The 21,513-nt window shown below is 27.6% G+C and overlaps 1 protein-coding gene across 10 annotated transcripts in view; it reads left to right on the forward strand.

Moving 5' to 3' along the window:
- Nucleotides 1–21,513, forward strand: part of LOC122498227 (neurexin-1) — a 413,730-nt gene that overhangs the window by 311,384 nt on the left and 80,833 nt on the right. For all 10 annotated transcript variants that reach the window (XM_043605873.1, XM_043605868.1, XM_043605865.1 and 7 more), the window contains one exon: nt 13,322–13,430. In XM_043605873.1, coding sequence (XP_043461808.1) covers nt 13,322–13,430 — 109 coding nt within the window. The remainder of the gene's footprint in view (nt 1–13,321; nt 13,431–21,513) is intronic.

Genomic DNA, 21,513 nt, shown 5'->3' on the forward strand with positions numbered 1-21,513 from the left:
TGCTGAAATATTTTTTTACAAAAATATTTCCTATTGTCGGATTGAAAAATATATATATTTCAATTTTCTCTTACGCAAAAAAGGGAGATTTGCAACAAAAAAAAAAGTGTAGATTACAAAAATATTTTAACGTCTATATTGATACTTTTTTTCTACTTTTTTGTTGAAAACTGCATTTTTATAGCAAATTTTGTGTTTTCTCCTTAAGGAATTTTTTTAAAATGTTTTTTAAAAATAACAGTTTATTTTTAATAATTCGCCTTTAAAAGTACTTAAGAAGGAAAAGAAGTTAATGCGCTTTCTCTAAGGAAAACAAAATGAAGCCTAATAATTTCCTTTGTTTTTCTTTCACGAGTGGGTAATACGATATTCTTCTTAAGTTCGAAAAGCTTCCTCTCGTTTAATGTCGATTAACTCAAAATCCCAGCGTGCCTTGAAACTTAATCTATTTGATAAAAAAAAAATTCTTCCCCACGATTACTTAACAATTTTATTGTTAAAACGCAAAAGCGAACAATAAATTTGTTACATTCTCCAGCACCAATAAAAATAATTATAAAATTTAAAGATAATTTCTTTAATACCTTTTTTTACTAATTGATTTTCTCTCCTGTTGTTGAAGTTTATTAACATTCTTTTAACAAAAACAAAACAAATAATTCACAAACTAATATCTGCTTGGTCATTTTTAAAAATTTTTATTATTCACGAAAAGAATTGAATTCTTACGAAGATTTTTACAAAAATTTTTTTAATAATAATTGAATTCTGTTTGGAAATTTTATGAAAATAGTTGATTCCGAAAATCATTGAATTGCAAATAGTTTTTTAAAATAATTATATTTTACAAAGAATTCCATTAAAATTTTTGACAATAATTGAATTTTTGCGAACGATTTTATTAGAATTTTTTTTTTTAAAATTGAATTTCCAAGAAGAAATTTATTAATTTGAAAATTAATTAAATTCTTGTGATGAATATTCATTCATGATGAAAATAATTTAATTTTACAAAGAATTTAAAAAAAAATGACTAAAAATAAATAAATAATTGAATTTTCGGAAATAATTTTGTTATTTATCGACAAAATTAAATTTTTTCTAAGAATTAATTATGTAAATAATTAAAATCTTGGGAAGAATTTTACTAAAATCTAAAAGAATAATTGAATTATTTCAAAAAAATGTAATTAAAATTGTATTTAAAATAATTGACTTCATTAGAACAACTTTATTAAAATATTTGAAAACAATTTAATTCCTTTGGAAAATTCTAATATTTTGGTACCAATATAATAAAATTCTTCCAAAGAATTTTTAAAAAGCATTTTTTATATATATAATTGATTTTTTCGAGGAATTAAAATTAAATTTTTTGAGAAATTTCTGTAAAATTGTTTTAAAAATAATTGAAAACTTGCGATGAATTTTATTATTTATGAAGATAATTGAATAGTTGCTATAAGAATTTTATTAAAATTTTCAAAAATAATTGAATTCCTGAAAAGAATTTTATTATTTATGGAAATAATTTAATTTTACAAAAAATTTTATTAAAATGCCTCAAAATAATTGAATTTTCGGGAATAATTTTGTTATTTATCGAGATAATTGAATTCTTGGGAAGAATGTTATTAAAATCAAAATGAATAATTGAATTATTTAAAAAAAAATAACTAAAATTAAATAATTGATTACTTTGCAACAATTAATTTATTAAAATTTTTGAAAATAATTGAATACTTGTGAAAAATTCTAATATTTTTGTAAATAAGAAAAAAAGAAATAAGAAAAAACTTTTTTTTTAAATAATTGGTTCTTTCGAGGAATTGAAATTAAATTTTTAAGAATAATTATATTTTTTGAACAATTCCTGTAAAATTGTAGGTATTAAAAATAATTGAAATCCTGCCATGAATTTTATTATTTATGAAAATAATTGAATAGTTGTTATAAAAATTTTATTAAAATTTTCAAAAATAATTGAATTCTTGCAACAATTGCATTTAATTTTACTAAATAATGTTTAAAAAAAGAATTGAATTTCTGTGAAAAATTTTGTTATTTTTGAAAATAATTGAATTCTTCATAAGAATTTTATAAATATTGTTTTAAAATAATTAATTTTTTGGAAATATAATGAATATTATGAAAATTTTATTGTAAATAATTGAATTTTTATGGAAAATTTTGTTACTGAAAATAATTGAATTTTTCGATTAATTAATTTAAAATAGTAATAAAAATAATTGAAATTCAAGTTTTATTATTTATCAAAGTAATTGAATTCTTGCTTAGAATTTTATCAAGCATTTTTTTAAAAATGGAATTTTTAATGAAAAATATTATTATTAGTGAAAGTAATTGAATTATTGTGAAGAATTGTATAAAAATTTTGTTAAATAAATGTTTTCTTCGAAATTTTTTTTGAAAATGATATTCTAAATTAATTGAATTCCTGTGGATATTTTATTATTTACGAAAATAATTGAATTTTGGATGAGTTGTATTAATTTTTTTTTAATAATTGAATTATTTTGCGAACTCTTATGAGAATACTACTATGTTGAAAATAATTGAATTTCGATTTTTTTTTTAAATAATTGAATCGTTTGAAAGAATTTTATATTTTATTTTTGAAAATCGAATTTGTAAAGTAGGAAATTTTACATATTACCAATACATATACATAGAATCGTACAATATTCGACAGTTAGAAGACTTCTTTATTTAAGGTATTGTATATAGAAGTAATAAACGTTTCAGAATTCAGAAATTAGAATTGAATATCAGTAATTTGTGCGAAATGTTTCAATCTCGATACGCAGCCTGGGATAATTGAATGGAATAATTAATACGAGAATGCTCTATTACGATTAATCTCATAGAGTCTATTACGCCAGGTTTCGCTTCACATTTCAAATGATCGGAATCTATCGAAGCATTTTGCTTTATTAGATGCCAGAGCTCAATTCACTTCCGAAATTTTATTACTAATCGATTACAAGCGTATTCTAATTATTCCCCAGTCCCCACCCCCTTTCTATTAGCTAAAACATTTTTCATTTTTTCCCCAAAAAAAAAACATGCTAAATTCTTTGATTTTTTTAATTTGAGTCTCCGTCTTCACTTTTCGTCGTTATATTAAAAAGTACATCACTTTTTTTTCACAATCTATCTCGAAATAAAATTTTTTTTTTTTTTTTGACCTAAATTCGTTAATTATTGCCATTAATAATTCCCATATAATCCGCGGGGAATAAATTAACAAAAGTGGAATAGGCGCACAAGTAAAGAGTTATAATTATATATAGTTCTGGAAAAATTTATTGTAAATTTTGTAAATTTATTTTAATCTCTCTCTCTCTCTCTCTTCTTTCTTCTTTTTTTCTCTTTGATGTATTTTCTCGTAAGCACAGAGAATTACTAATGATAATGGAGGGGAAAAAAAAAGTTTTGAAATTCTCTTTAATGCGAACACATTGCCCCGATTTTCATTTCAAAAAGTTGTTCTCGTCAGGTAAATGAAAAAAATTCAGAAAAAAATAGGAGGGTAGTTTTTTAAAGTGAATTGAAACAGATGAATGTATTTTATTCTTTTAAAAATTGTTGTAAATTAATAGTAGAAATAATGGAAATCAATTTTGTCCCGTGTATTCTAAATTTTTTTCTTTTTTTATTATGTTTTTCCTATAAAGTTTTTACATTCGGAATTCATTCTATTTCGATTCTAGTATTTAATATTTATTATTTTTCCTTTTCAAATTAAAAATTCTACATATTTTGATTCATTTTTTTTTTTTTTTGATTGAAGTGTGTATTTGTTTTTAATTGAAAATTTTTTTTTTATTTATATATTTTTTGATTGGAAGTTTTATTTCCATTTTATGCCAATTTTCGTTATTTTTTTTTTTTTACTTTATTTTTTCATTTACTATTTTATTATTTCCTTTAAATGTAATTTTTATTTTAATAATTGTAATTGACTTCTTTATTTTTGCTTTTCTTTTTCATTCGAATCGATTGAAAAGAAAGAAAAATGTGTAGGTTTATAAATATAAATTTTATTCAAAAACCAATTGTTTGATTTTTCCATGAGATTTGCTGCAAAGTAATTTTTTATCAGACAAACGATCGCAACTTTTTTTCTTCTTGAGCTTTTATTATTACAATGAAGCCACTCAGGACAAGTTTATCGTTCGATCTTTCCTTTTTCCCTTCTCTCCAATGAAACCTAACGAAAACAAAGTGAATGGAGTGTAAAAATAACGAGGTGATGAAATGTTTTCAAACAAAGTTTTTCTTCAAAAGCAAAAAAAAAAAAAAAAAGAAAGGAAAGGAAAGATTAGATGAAAATACGAGAAAGTAAAATGTAAAAGTAAAAGTATTTAATCACTTTGATAGTAGAATTAATATTAATTTAATTTTACACAGTTTGGAGACTTAAAATATTAAGGGTGTAGTCTCATAATCGAAGATAATTGAAGAGGAATAGGACTTTGTTTAATTAATAATTATAGACTTTATTTTACAATCGATTATTACAGACATATATTTATGTGATAAAATTCAATCCTACAAACGTGTAATGGTAATGAATAATATAATTTATAAATTCTATTATTTACAATAAGAAAAAAATCTTTACATGAAAAACCTACAGTTTTCATGATATTAATACATTTTTTAATTTAATTACCAACAATTGTTTTGTTTATTTATTTAATTATTTTACTTGAATTTCATGTTCTTGAGATAAGAGCGTCAAAAATATTTTCATTTATTATTAATCACCAAAGAATAAAAATGTTATACATTACAGTAGAAATAATTCTTTTTTTCCCTTTATGACAAGTCAAATGTTTTGTTTGCAAGGGGAATCGATACTCCATCACTACTTTTAGAACAATTTAACTTTGTTGAAAAGGTTAACTGTAGTAATTCTTGACAATCTTCATGCACAAAACAAGATTTTTTTAACGTTTACTTTCAGGAAGATTAATTCCGAAAAATAATCTTATCTGTCAATGTTTTTATTAGACGATATGGAGGCACAATTTTTATTGTTTGAAACAAGTTTAAACAATTTACCAAAATTGTTTTGTTCATCACAATCTTCTGAGGAATAACATCAACTGTATCGAATTATTTCGATGCAACTTTAGCATATGCAGTAAAAGATCTCATTTTGAGAATCTAAAGAAAAACTGAGCTTTTCTGCTAATAAAATTGCTTAAAATTTCTGATAAAAGAACGATTGTGGCCAAAGTGTATCCAGTCGTCAGCACGTAGAAGAGAACCAATAGCAATTTTTCTTTTTCAATTATTTCTGGATTTGTTAAAACTTTCCTTTTTTCTAGCTTGTAGCCAGGCAACACTAATTTTTGCAGTAAACCGTGATCGAAGGCTTTTAAAATTATTTCGTTAAAACGATCTTTAAAAGGTGAAAAGCTCCTTGTGATCCAAGTATTTGGGAAATACGCGATAGACTCCTGTAGTATTTTAAAATCAAACTCTTCAGTTTTACTATTAATCGCTTTCACTGTAGTTTCAGCATCGATCAATATACAAGTAACGTTTCCGTTTTTGATTAAGTATTGTAAACAATCGTAGCTTAATCCATTACCAGGTATGACAACCGATTTTAAGGCTAGTTTTCGAACCTGAACGAGAGGACTGTTTAACATTGTCTCATTTATGAAGGGATTGATCATTGGCGTCAATGAAGAGTCTAGCAGTTCTTCGAGAGTTGAAATTTGAGGTGTTTTTCGGAAATTTATGTCCAAAATCACTGAGAACAAGTAACCAGAGTAGACCATGCTGCTCAACATGAAGGCACCAAAAACTATTCTCTCTGCTGATTTTCTTGGTTCGTTGACTACGGACATTCCAAGTATGATTTGACTGATGCTAAACGTGTTCCAAGTGCTTCTTTCAAATCGTAGCAACAAAGCTGCAATTCTAATGGCAGCAATAGCAACAGTTGTTGCAACTATCATGTAAATCATTTCCTCAGAGACTTCAACACTTCGAGTTTTGCTTCTTACATTTAGAATGACTGCCTTTACTGTACTATACATCAAGATACGCATTGGTATACTATTAATAGTATTATTTATTTTTTTGAATGTCACTGCATCTAACGTCATTTCTGCTTTTATTTTTTCTAGAAATGTTTCATATATAATTTTGTCAATGGTTAGAATTGTAATTTTGCAACAGATTGATTGCATAATATAGTTGCTGAATTTTTTGATTTCAGTTAATTTTCCTTTCTCAACTTTACCATTGTTGGTAGGCAACATTAATTTTATACTTTGCCCGTGGAGGTTCAACAGTTTGTTTGGAAACCATTTTGTTCGTGGCTCAACTTTCTGTCTTGCATATTTCTTTGCAAAAAGATTGATTCTGTGAATTCGCTGTGTCACATCCGCTGTTTGCCAATTTCGATTTTGAACCAAAGTTTCCAGTATAGAAATGTCTAGCACGTCTTTGTGCCATAGTAATTTTAGCATATTCTCATAAGAATAAGCCTTTCTTTCATTACAGAAGTTGATTAAACATTTGGGAAATGAATGTCTATGGGAGAGAAGCCATATTTTATCAAAAACAGCGTTTAAATAAAGTTTCATATCTTTTCCAGATACATTGAGAATGAAAATAAACAGCGTCGTTCTTTTAGGAATTTGCAGATGAAATGAAAAGTACTTTTCCAAATCATCTTTTGCTTTACGTAAACTTATGCTCAATGATGGAAAGTGATTAGAAACATCATCAATAAGTTGTGCGTTAGCATTGGATTCTGCATTTGCAAGAAATTGATCATCAATTATGAACATTACCTGGTGGAGTTTTGATTTTTCCTTCAGGTATCTTATTAATCCAAAAGTGTAATTGCTCCTTCCTGCCACACCCACAAAAATTACACTAAAGAGTACAAGACCAAATGTAATACCTAAGAACTTCATCATTTTTTTATGCTTTAACAAAAAGTTAACTGTTCCGCTTGAGTGACGAATCAACTCTGTTCTTGTAGTCTTACAAAATAGCTGTTGTAAGTTTGATATTTTCTTGTTGTTTGACATTGTTGAAGGGCAAATTCGTCTATTTAAGTTTTTACATACTTGTACAGGACCTACAGTGTCTATAATTATCAGTCGTTTATACTAAAAGATAATAAAAATTGCTTTTTTAAAACTTTATTTTTTTAATATTTTCCATAATATCTGAAAATTCATGGTTGTTTAACTTTCACAATCTTGTTTTTCAACATAATCGATTTTTACGATCGTTTATTATTATTTTTTGAAAAATAGACAACCATCTTCTTTGACCCCTTCCAAAAGCAATCTGAATTTTTTATATTTACACGTGTAGAAATTGACATATCTTTGCCCTAGTAAATTTCCAGGCCAGGGCATATATTTCAATCAAAACTCACAAAAGTTAAGAAAAAATATTTAAGGAAGGTAATTAAAGAAGCAGAAAAATATTAAGCTATTTGTTTCCATGTTACTTACGATATTTTTTATTCCTAATGGGCATGTGGAAAAGTTAATATGAGTGGAAATATTTATTACAAAATATTGGAAAATAGTTTGAATTTGCTAAATAATTCCCAATGCTGCAATTTATTTGTTTTCGATAAATATTTACAATTTTGCGCATAATTGCTCATTCCCATCATATATATTTTAAAACTATTTACAAATATTTAACTCTCCATTAGCAATTTTGTCGAAAAATTGAAACAAGCAATTAAATTTATCACAATCACTTTTTAAATTTGAATCAGTTAAAAGCAAACCGTGTACAATAAAACAGTGTTCTGTAGATGTTAATTAAACAAATAGTTCATACTAATTATGTACCAATTACTGCGACTTTCTGAAATGTATTTTTATTTTATATAATTTAAAGATGTACAATTTTCTACAATGCTAAGAGTAAAAATTTTACTTGAATGAAATAATTTTTATTGAAATCAAATTAATTGTATTTATTTTTTATATAAAATTATAACAAAAATAATTATTACGTTTCATTATATACACGACAGGTACTTATTGTTAATGCAAGTCTAAACATATTCTAACAGGAATTTAAGAGGCTTAGAATTTACTATCAAGTCCGTTGGGGGTGTGGTTTGAACATTGTATCATACTTTCAGTAACAACTATTCACAGCTTTATCAACTAATTTTAATTATATAAATTTAAGTTAATGTAGGTATTTCTATTTATGTTTCTATTTCATTATTTAATTTAATCAAATTTTTTTCTATTTTCTTTTATTCACCTCGTGTTTGTCACATAGTTTGAAAGACTTAAATTTTTCGGTCGAACAAGCTTTGTGCCATGGTTGGCCCATCGGTTGGCAAAACTGTGGGAAAAGTAGTTTAAAAACAAATAATTTTCGGTTGGCCAAACCAGTAGTAGAAAAATAAATTTTCACAAAGTTGTTTTTATTGGCAGGGGCGGGGATTTGACTCGGATAAGACCGGGACGTTTTAATAAGGTGAATGGATGCATCAGCTTGACGTTGAGTCAAGATAATGTTTATACCTATATACAGACAGACAGAGAGAGAGGTGGATAGAGAAGAAAAGCGAGTTCGTCAAGCAGAAAGGACGAACTTATTGGAGTAAAGCCTTTTGTTTTCAACAAATCGAAGTTGCTATACTTCCTGAAAGACTGTTCTTCCATGACGGCTCTTTTCTCTTAGTTCCCTCCTATTCTATTCTCACGTTCACTTCCCCTTTGGCACGCGCCTTTAACTCTTTCAATGAAAGAAACTGTCTGTTTTCACGTTCTACCATTTCGCTCTTAAAAGGTTCATTTTAAATTGTTTTCTCTCCGACCGGCAAATCCTAGGAGTGTATTTTTAATTTTACTTTACACTTGAGTATTACTGTTTTCTGAAAAATAAAAAAATCTTCGGAAATAGTCTCTATCAAAGAGAAGTTTTATTTTTTACCACCCTGACCACATTTGGGGAGAAATATTTTTTGAAAAAACTGTTATGTCTCAGAAGAAAACCAACATATCCTAGAATTATTTATTAACGTCCAGGATCGGTGATTTAAACCTGATTTATTTACAGGAAGGTGGAATGATCTAAAGGGGCAGATTTTAAGAAAGAGGAACTTAAAATTGAATGTCTTAAAGTTTATATTTGAATCCTTTACAATTAGAATCAGAGAGAAGGAATAGATCCAGATGTCTTCAGGAACACTGAAGCAAAATTCGAACTTTGTGGAATCAATCAAAAATTGAAATGGGGACCAAAGGTATTAGTTAATTCCCTTTGAAAATTATTCTTAGAGTCGTAGACCCAACAAGCTTCAGTGTGAGGTCGAGTAAATGATTTTTTCTATCGGAAACAGAGAATGCAGTAGATTTCCCTCAAATTGTTTTCGGCCCAGCCAAAGTGAAAGGTTCGGGGTCCAGGTGTCGATGTAAAATAGATAAAACACCCCTCGGTCTAGGAGTGACCGAATTATTGATTTGACGTTGATGTCGAGGTAATGCAGTCCTTAGAAAAATAGAAATGTACCTCGCAGTAGAAATTATCTCCTTGAATGAATTTGACTAGGACGAGACTCGAAGAATGCACTTGGTACTTGAAAAGATTTTCTGGACTGGAGTCGAAGGAGAAACTCGATGACAGTACACAACTAGATGACTTGATGGCAGTTGATGGACTGACACGAAAAACACAGGTAGCTAATTAGCTGACGACTTCTGGACTAAGTTCCCTTGATGGCATTTCCTAAACTGTCGAATTTGGCAAGGGTTGTCACCTTTTATAATACAGTTCCTTACAATAATAAAACAAAATGTTAATTCATTTGAATTACTTTCTGGGTCAGTTTTTCTTCTATTGACTTAATTTGAGCGCATGTGCTTGGTCAATTTTCAAGAAATCCTGACTATTAAGGATGAAAATTTGATTAGAACTTACAGTAGCAGAAATAATAGATCGTCTAGTTTGGCATGGTTAACAAATCGGCATTATGTGGGAACTAATGAGCGAAACGGAATCTCTCTCTCGTACCTTCACAACAACGCCACTGTCCTGGGAAATCGCGCGGAGATTTATTGCCCGACCGACTGGAAGCTTTGCGATTACCAAATCGGTTATAGAGAGGTATATTCAAAAATTTATTCGCTCGACCAAACACGGACGACGGAAATCGATCGAAAACTAGTACCAAGGATATACCCACTCGAGAATTCATGGCTCACTTCCTGATAAGGTTGTAACAAACACAAAATCTATTCACTTTCTCCCCTTTTCTCTATTATCGTTATCGAACATTCTCAAAATTGAAAATAATTATTCTTCCTGAGGCCAAAAAGGCGTATTTTGTACCCACTGTGCGCCTGGCGGTAGGCAACCCTATTTACACGTTCGCAATACGTACAAACGCCACCCAATCATTTAAAGAAAATATATTATTTACTTTTTAGTAATAATAATCACTAAAAAAAAGAAAAGTAAAATTTAATTTTAAAAATTAGGAATTGTAATTTCTAGACCGTGGAAGAAATTCATGGTTATTATTCGGAAATCAATTTTCATTTATCGAGAATGTGCGAACTAACAATCTATAGGCGGAAGAACTGATAACAGAGGAAGATTTAATAGATTCACAAGCATCAGTTAACATAATAAAAGGAAATGTAATATCCTGCAAACAATTACAATGGCGTTTGAATTAAAAAAAGAATTATTGTTTTTTGATTTAAGGATACATATCAGATTATAAACTTTAACCTTATAATCCATGGATTAATGATAAAAAAAAGCCAAAAGTATTAAAAAATTTATCGTAACTAATAAATAAATTAATAACTAACGTACATTCGCAAAAATAATTGTTAATAAATTTTAAATTAAGTAAATAAATTTTAAATAAACTAAATTAATGTTTAAACTAAATAAATCAGTTCGAAGTAAAATTAACTTCTCCAGAGTGGAAATCAAATTTCCCTCGTTGCTAAAAAAAATCAACGTGAAAATAAATACGTCAAAAAATAAAATAAATGACAATTCAATAAAATAAAACGAACACGAAAAATCAAATATATTTTAAACGATATAGAAAAAAGAGAAACGATTTATTTATGAAAAAAAAAAATTCTTGTAAATATTGTTATATTTGTCGAACTGATAAACAAATTTTCACAAAATAAATCTGAACAGCGTTATCAGCAAATGTTTTTTTTTCTTTTTTTAAAAAAAACAACATCCAAAAAAGACCGTGAAATTCATGGGTAAAAAACTAATGTCTCGTTTTATTTTACTACTATGCAGAAAAAAAAACGGAGAATCGTTTGTTTTCAGTTTGGCAAGGGATTTTAAACAGAGTGATAAAATGGAGGATAAATGTGCGATATCGGTGACATAGGGGGTAACTTTATGTGACAAACGTCTGTCAAATGTCACGTGACACGTGATATTATTGTTGGCCGCAAACGTTTTTAGTTTATATATTCGATAGTGTTGAATAAGATTTATAGCCATAAACAATGGATGCAAATTTTTAACTTTTAAAATTTAATTCACAAAACATGTTACTAAACTGTAAAAGAAATAATACTTTTGTTTCTGGAGAACAAAACAGTGATTTTTGTTCTGCAAAGTGCAGTAAAAAAAAGAAAAAATATTTTACAGATAATAAATTAATATTATAATAAATATTTCTATTAAATATTTTCTGAACAAATATGTATTTTATGCTACAGATTCCTGTTACCGCAATGTACCGACTTCTTTTTAAATTACCAACATTTATCAGCAGTGCTAAGTACAGTAATCGATGAAAATAAACAAGTCGGTAAATGTCGGTAACAGGAATCTGCTTTTTAGTTTATCAAATCAATTGTATTTTAAATTATTACAACGGCAATTACAGATTTCTGTAATCGACATTTACCGACAATAGTCTGTTTGAAAATCGATAACAGAAATTATAAAACATTACATTACAGATTCATGTTACCGACTTCTTTTTACGTTATCGATATTTTTTGGCAGTACCAAGAATAGCACGTATCTTAAAATCGACAAAGTCGGTAAATATCGGTAACAGGAATCTGCTTCATTAGTTAATAAATTCAATTGTATTTCAAACGATTAGTGTACTTGCAATTACAGATCTCTGTAACCGACACCTACCGACAATGATATTGACGGTAAAATGACAGTTAAATAAAATTAAAACTTTTAAAATAAAAGATTTTTTAATATAATCTTTTTTTAAAAGTAAAGTTAAAATTTTTTTAATATTCTATTGTAAATTTAAATTTCAAGAAAATGTACCCTAATTATACAATTTTCAAGTATCACAAATGAGGAAAGTGAAAAATTTTATTCTCAAATATTTCAAAAACGTTATTTTTAAAAAAATATTCAAAAATGCTTTCATAAATAAATTTCTTTACAATATTAAAATTATATTCAAGTAAAAAGAATTCAAAGAACGAGAAACCAATTTTATGTACCCACATTTCCATTCACAGAGTGAAAAGAGGGAAAAATATAAATTTTTATATTTCCAAGATACGCAAATTTCATGAAAAAAAAGAAAAAAAATAAGCAATCCTTTTTGTTTTTTTTAGAAAATATGTAAAAGACTTTAAAACACGTTTCAGTTATGGTTTTATAAAAATAATATATAAAAAAGGGGGAAAAAATAGTGGGGAGGGAATAAAACCAAACGTACGACTTGATTGAAAATGCTTTCTATGTCAGTCAATTCGTTTGAATTTTATTGGCCCTCAAGAGAAACTTCATTGAATTTTTCATTGGAGGCATGTAGCTGGCATTTAGATGGCACTGATTTAGTTTGAGTTTCTGGACTGGAATAACTAAAAAAATAAAAAAAAATGTTCACGAATAAAAAGCAGAAATTAAATGTTGAAGGGCCAACGGAAACCTCTCATGAAATGGACATTCTGATGGTTTACTTTTTAATTTGGTTGATTTTATAAAAATTTTTCTCGTTTTCATCGCAAATTTTCAAGCACTATAGCAGTGCTTGTTTAGATATGTATATATGTGTAAAAAAAATTGCATCTACTTATTTAAAAAACATTTTTTCCCCAAACAAAATTTTTACAAGTATATTTTAATTAAAATATGTCTGTAACTATTTTAATATAAAAAAAATTAGACAACTTTTAACGATATAGAAATTAAGAGTATACTTAAAGAGACATTTTATTTTTCAAACCTAAATTAATTGTCAAAAAAGATTTAAATAAAATTCCATTAGTCGAAATAATATTTATAATAAATAAATTTTCTTTTGCAGACACTGATTGCGGGGCAAGGACTCAATGATGATATGTGGCATACACTAAGATTTTCAAGGAGAGCAAATTCAATGAAGCTTCAGATTGACGACGAAGGGGCCGTTAGAGGTATTTTTATCATAAATAATTTTTTTACCCTATACAAAAAAAATCCTCTTTTACAAGAAAAACAGAGAGAAAGAACAATTTAATACGGTCGCAACTAAAAATTATTCCAGTTAACTGAATTTGTTTTTGAAGATAATTAAAAATGCAGATTCCTGTTACCGGCATTTACCGACTTTGTTAATTATCGATAGTTATCGGCAGTTTTCAATGTAGTTTACTTGATTTTAATATTATTTCGATTAATACATTCCTACTGTTGGCATTTATCGATTTTTAAAAAATTATCGACATTTATCGACTCTTTCTATTTTTATAAAACATTATTCTATTATTTTTTGACAATTGAATATTAGATTTCTTAACCGAGATTTACCACCCGTTCCCCTACAAATGAAAATTTAAATACATGAAGTTCAAAGGACATTAAACGCAACTTATTTATGCAGAGTTCTGTTACCGACATTTATCGACATTCCCTGTTTTTATTGATTATTATCTTATTTTTAGTAATTAAATACTACAGATTTCTATTATCGACATTTACCGTCCCTTTACACACAAAAGAAATTTTTAATACAAAAAGTCCTGAAAAATAAAAAAGATTTTTGTTATCGACATTTATCAGTAGCACTTAGTACGTAATCGAAAAAATCGGAAAAGTCGGTTAACCCAGTAATATGAATATTCTTATTCAGTTATTAAAGTAAATGAAATTTCGAATTATTAGTCGAACTGAAATTACAGATTTCTGTAATCGGCTTTTACCGACAATTCTATTTGAAAAACGACGTCGGTAATCGTTGATAAACGGAATCTGTAATTTAGGATTTCTTTTAAAAGTGCCAAAATGTTTGGCTAAAAGTATAAATGAAATTACAGATTTTTCTAATCGGCTTTTACCAACAATAGTCTAATAAGTTTCAAGAGAAAAAAAAATTTACCCTTTTCAAATTTAAGAAGATTATCTTAATTCCATAAAAAAAATGTGTGGTCCCTATGTTAACTTGTGGACGACATTTTTTTCACCCCATACGAATAAAATTGCCTTTTACAAAAAAAAATTACAGAGGGAAAGAACAATTTAATACTGTTGCAACTAAAAATTATTCCGGTCAACTGAATTTTTTCAGAGTAGTAGTAGGATGAAAAAAAAATTTATTTTCTTTTTTCCTTTTTACAATTCTAATGTTAATCAAGGGAAATTTCAACATTGGGGCGAATGCCACGTTGTAAAATCCAATTTGAATTTAGTGAAAGGGTATGTAGTAACTATGTGTTGACTGTCTGTCGAGAAACGTAGGAATGGCAAATATACAATCTGCAAACCGATTCGAATTTGCGGAGAAGGGAAAACACCCGCGAATAACATCGTTTCAATAATATCGATCGATCGAAGCCAATCAACTGTTTTACATCTGAACACGACGACGACGTACAATTTTCCCTACTTTGCGCCTGCTTATCTGTTTCCCAACAACCACCCTTTTAACCCCCCCCCTCCCACATATTCCCAATACCACACTTTATAAATTGCTTCGCATAAACTTTAACCACAAAACGATCAGCATTTCATTTATGTAATATTGCTTACTTCGAAATATAATAATTACAGCGTTTGCTAAAATTTTCCATCTCGGTTTATATATGACAATGGAATTATACGAAATTGATGTGGAAAATTGAATGCAGCATGAAATATAGAAGAGAACAGACTATTTTCATTTATCATAAGTTATAGAATTCTGTATTTACCGAGTAGATTTCATTATCGACACTTGATGTCAATTTTAAGTATATTGTACTTATTTTTAAGGTGATGTTAAAACCAATGTGATTTTTCTATTGAATCTCTATGTAAAAATCGTATCAATTTTGACGTTTTAAAATATTTTTATTTACAGTTTCCTCTTACCGACATTTACCGACGTTTTATTTATTGACACTTATCAACAGTGCTATGTTTAATACATAAATGATTAAATTAAACAGACATTAGGTATCGTTTACAGGAAACAGCTCCTTTACATCTAAAAACCAATTGTTTTTTAAATTAGTGGTATAATTGCGAATATAAATGCAAAAAAAACTAAAAATAATTAGTTCTTTTAAATATTTAAAACTACAGATTCCTGTTATCGATATTTACCAACTTTGTTAATTATTGACATAATAAGCAAATATAAGTTTAGTTCAAAATTTAAATATTTTGATCTACAAATTCTTGTTACCGACATCTACAAACTTTTATAATTATCGGCAATTATCGACAACATATTTTTTAGACACTTATAAAACGAACCTTTAACGTTCAAATTACTAACAAGTGGAACTACAACCTTTAAAAACAATTTCAAATTGTAGAATTCTGTTACCGACATTTATCGACTCTTTAAATGGTTTTTATTACTTTTATTATTCTATTATTTTTTGACAAATAAATATTACAGATTTCTGTTGTAAACATTACCGCCCATTAACCTAAAAAAAAATTTTAATACACAAAGTCCTGAGGTTATGAAATGCAACTTATTTATTGCAGAGTTTTGTTACCGACATTTATCGACATTTCCTGGTTTGAATAATTATTATCTTATTAATTTTCAGTAATTCACCTACAAAAGGAACTTTAAATACAAAGTCTTAAGGACTTAAAGGCAAAATTATTTATAGCAGAGTTCTGTTACCGACATTTACCGACTAATTACATATAATAAAAATCTTTAACGTTCAAGGTACAAACTAATGTAAATACAACATTTAAAAATAATTTCAAATTGTAGATTTCTGTTACCGACATTTACCGCTTATTTACCTACAAAAGAAATAATTCCTATACAAAGTCCTAAGAACTTGAAATGCAAACTTATTTAATGCAGATTCCTCCTACCGACATCTACTGACTTTTATAATATCGACACTTAGCGATAGACCGAAATATATTATGTTAAAATTTTTCATTTACAGATTCCTGTTACCGACGTTTACCGACTATCCTAATTACCTATAAAAATATTTAAAATTACAGAATTCTGTTACCCGAAGTCAAATGTCGCAGTCAAATGCTAACGAAAGAGTAATTTGTTGTTGAAGACATTTAAACTACCGATTCCTATTACCGACATTTATCGATTTTTTTATTATCAAGATTTATCGACACTTTTGAGTCGATCATAAAAACAGTAATTTTCTTTTAAAAATATTAAACATCTCCTTCTTTAGTTCTTTAAGATTTTGAATCATTGATGTACTTAGGATAAAAACTCTTATAAAGAAGTAATGTATTTTTGAAGATATTAAAAAATTACAGATTCCTGTTACCGGCATTTACCGACTTTGTTAATTATTGATATTTTTCGGCAGTTTTAAGTATATTATATTGTATTTTTAAACTATTTTAGTTTATAGATTTCTGTTATCGACATTTATCGACAACACTTAGTATGTAACCAAAACAATCGGAGAAGTCGGTAAATATCTGTGACATAAATCTGCTTCTTTAGTTAATAAAGTAAGTGGTATTTCAAATTATTCATATAATTGATATTACAGATTTCTGTAATCGTCTTTTACCGACAATAATTGTAAAAATATGTCGATAATCGTTAATAAACGGAATCTGTAATTTTTGACAATAGTCTGATTGTAAAACGATATTGATAATCGTTGATAAGCGGAATCTGCAATTTGGGATTGTTTTTTAAAAAATATAACTGTCAATATTTTGTGTACTTTTTTAATTAAAAATTCAAAACCTTTATTGTTATCGACACCTTCTAGATTTTAATGTTTGATAAGTAGGGGTTAAGACCATTAATATTAGGCAGTTGGTAAGTGTCGGTAACAAAAATCTGTAATACGACATAGATTTTTATCGCACCATTTCCTTCTGTCTAAATGAATAAATATTAAATTTATTTTTAATTAAAAATTTAGAATTTAAAAGGAAAAAAGTGTATTAGTACAAAGGGAATAAAATGAAAATATATCTCTTCAGGAAAAATACTAAAGTCATGAATTTTACCCCTTAAAGTTCCGTACATACTTTAGACATAATTTATTACCCTAATAGGATATAATTACCGAAAGCAAAAATAAATCACCTAGAGTGATATTAACAAGCACAGCTATATCTATAATTCTCGATGACTCACCGAGTAACTAAATAGGCTTTTCGCTAAAACTTCTTTTCCAACTCTCAAAGAATTATGTAGAAACTTCAAAGCTATTTCATTTATACTTTTATTTTTTTCACCACACCAACTAAGGAAATTTTTCATTTTTAAGTCTTACTTATGTCCACCCCGAAATATAATTTCCCAACATTTACTGTAAGGGGATTTATTATTTAGTTCCCATTTTCTTTTTCTCCTTTAATAATGCGATCTCTCTCTCTCTCTGCCTCTCTTTTCACAAGCGGAAAAAAGTTTTCGTATAACTTTGCATATAATTATATGTCTCAACTTGAAACAATTGAATAAAATTTATCTACATAATTAAAAAAAATTGAATGATTTTTATTTCAAGAGATATAATATCGTAGAATTTGGAAAATTGTTTCTAAATATAAATTACCAGCTACGATAATTAAATTTAATAATTAATAATATTTCCTTTAATTAAATTTCTGTTAATTGTATGTATAAGGAATAATGTATCTAATTAAATTTATAATTATTTATTAAGTAATAAATTTATTTTCAATAGTGCGTGAAAATCATTGTATTTATTAATCTCATTAGTAAAATTAAATCAAAATTATATTCGTGAAACTATTATATCGTTGACAATGTTCACTTTATTTTCGTATATTTATAAAAATTTATAAATTCCATTTGATAAATAAATAACAATTTTTTTATCCCCCCCCCCAAAAAAATAGAAGAAAACTTTAAAATTTATTAACATGAGTTAGATAATAATTTACTGCGGGGTAAGATGCAAACAAGTACCGTTCCATTTTACCCGAGCAATGCCGTATTTCAAAATCTCTGTTTAGCATAAATTTTCAGTGGCCCCGGTATAGATGAGTTTGGAGTGGGTAGAGAACACTTCAGTTCCCTTCAAGTGAAATATCGTGCTTTTGAACCCTACTCAATCCGGCGAACAATTTCTGACATTTAGATTTACAAAAGAAGAAAAAAAAGAAGAAAAATTTTATTAAAAAGTAAATTGAAAAAAGAAATATCGAAATTACTTGAGAAAAAAAATAGTAAAATTATTTTATTTTCAATATAATTTTATTAATTTTTTCCCAACAGGAAAAATAATTTCAGAAACCCTTCTTTGAAATCGAATTTAATTTATCATTGTCGAGACAAAAAATAAGATTAAAAGAAAAGTTATCTTTTTTTTCCTATAAGAAAAAAAATTATCTTTCTGTGCGAGAATGAATGAAAGTGAAGCTAAAGACATTTTATCAGAGAAAAGACTTTTTCTGAAGGGAAATATAACAGGCACAGATGGCGTTCTAGTGGAAAAAAAGGTTAAAGGGTTTGGTTAGAAAGAGAAACTAAAGAAGAGGAAAAGAGAGATAGATAAATATAGAGAGAAAGAGAGAGAGAGAGAGAGAGAGAGAGAGAGAGAGAGAAAGAGTAGAATAAGAGGGGTTAGGGAGTTTCTAGAGAAAGCGCTTTTGCGGTTTGGCCAAATTGGCTTAATATATAGAACCCTGGTTACTGTCGAGAGGACTCCCTGTCGATAATCAATTTTCTCATCGAGATTTATCAGAGAATACGCTTGGTCGAATCTTTCACCTTCATGAAATTTATACCCTATTAAGAGACCCCGTCTTCTGATTATGAGAAACCATTGCCTAAAGACGTTTAAAAATTCTATTCGCCAAAAGGATCTTATTAAAAAAAAATAGTAATTAAAAAAATAAATTAATTAAAAGTAACATTAACGAAAAAAATTTAAAGAATTATAGTTTCATTAATAATTTAATATTGCAGATTTCTATTACCAACATTTACCGACTGTTTACTTATAAAAACAGTCTTTAACGTTCCACTAACATTTCCACTAAATACAACTTCTAAAAACAATTTCAAATTGCAGATTTCTGTTACCGACAGTTATCGACCATTTTTTATTTTATTTATTATTATCTTATTACTTTTTGATAATTAAATATTACAGATTTCTGTTATCGACATTACTGCCCATTTACCTACAAAAGAATTTTTTAATACAAAGTCCTAAAAAAATATAAAAAAGATTTCTGTTATCGACATTTACCGACACTTCCTGTTTTTATTTATTACTATTATTATTTAACCCGTTTCCCTTCAAAAGAAAATTTTAATACACAGTCTTAAGAACTAACGAGTGAAAATACAACTTTTAAAAATAATTTCAAATTGTAGATTTCTGTTACCGATATTTATCGACCATTCCTGCTTTTACTTATTAAATTGGTAATTAAATATTACAGATTTCTGTTATCCACTTCACTGACCATTAGCATACAAAAAAACTTTCAATACAAAGTTTTGAGGACGTTTAAGGTACTAACGAGTAGAAATAAAACTTTAAAAAAGAATTTCAAATTCTAGATGCCGATTACCGACATTTATCAACATTTTCTATTCTTATTAGTATTATCTTATTCCTTTTAAAGAATAAATATTACAGATTTCTGTTACCCCCATTTACCTACTAATGACAGTATTAATACACAAAGTTCTAAGGACTTGAAATGAAACTTATTTCATGCAGACTTCTGTTACCGACATTACCGACTGATTACTTATAGCAAAAATCTTGAACATTCCAGGTACCAACTAGTGGAAATACAACCTTTAAAAACAATTTCAAATTGTAGATTTCTGTTACCGACATTTATCGACTCTTCCGGTTTTTATATATTTATTATTTTATTATATTTGGTAATGAAATATTTCAGATTCCTGTTACCGACATTTATCGCTCGTTCGCCTACAAAAGAAATGATTGATATACAAATTCCTAAGGGCTTGGTGGCCAAAAGACTAAATTGCCATTTCGCTAAATTAAAATTTTACACAGTAAGAGGTTAGGTTCGAAACACTCAGTCGGTAAAACAGTTTTGCTGTGCGTGGTTTAGCAAAATGGCAATTTAGCCTTTTGGCCACTAAGCAAGGACTGGATATAAAAGTTTTTATTGTAGATTTCTGTTATCGACATTTGTCGACTCTGCCCATTTTTACTCATTGTATTCTCATTATCTTTTGATAATTGAATATAACAGATTTTCGTTACCGATACTTAGATACCATTTACCTACAAAATAAATTGTTAATACACAAAGTCCTAAGGACTGGATGTAAAAAATTTTATTACAGTTTTGTTACCGACTATTTACCAACTAAAGAAACTTGTAATTTTCAAGATAATAATTTCTAGAAATGCAATTTAAAAATTTTCCAAATTGCAAATTCCTATTATCGATATTTACCGACTGTAAATGTATCTGATTTTAATTCTTTCATTCCCCTTCAATGTAATCCATACTTGATCGTAACTATTAATAACTATCGATAATTACCAACAGTCGATAACACCTCGAATTTTTCCATTACCAAAACTTCTTGCCACCGATCTATAATAAATGTTATCAAATTTATATTCTCAAATCGACAGTAATTATTATCGACAGCCGGTAAATTATCAACCTGTCGATATTTACCGACAATTTTTTTCCATTATTTATATCCTTACTGAAAAAAAATAGTAATCAAGTTTGAAAATAAAAATTAATAAAAAGCAAATAACTGGAAATAAGTGAAAATAAATTAAATTGCGATGGAATAATGATAAAAGTGAAAATAAAAAAAAATGAGGCGGAAAAAAGGGATATTTTGCTTTCTCGTTGGAAATAACCATTCACGCGATCTGTTGGTGAGAGTGTAGCTTTGATAAATGGAGTGCTCGTTGGAGTCTCAACAACCTGAATCAAGCTGCAATTCTGATTGCTTCTAACCCCCCCCCCCCTCTTCCTTCTCCTTCTCCTGAAAACCCCTTCTCTCACCCGCTTCATTACCCAACCGATCAAAAACGTAGATCAAGCCAAGCGCCTCGCTTCTAAAGTCAATAAAAAAATGTA

Source organism: Leptopilina heterotoma, unplaced genomic scaffold (assembly GCF_015476425.1).
Source record: "Leptopilina heterotoma isolate Lh14 unplaced genomic scaffold, ASM1547642v1 Lhet_144, whole genome shotgun sequence".
Classification (NCBI taxonomy): domain Eukaryota; kingdom Metazoa; phylum Arthropoda; class Insecta; order Hymenoptera; family Figitidae; genus Leptopilina; species Leptopilina heterotoma.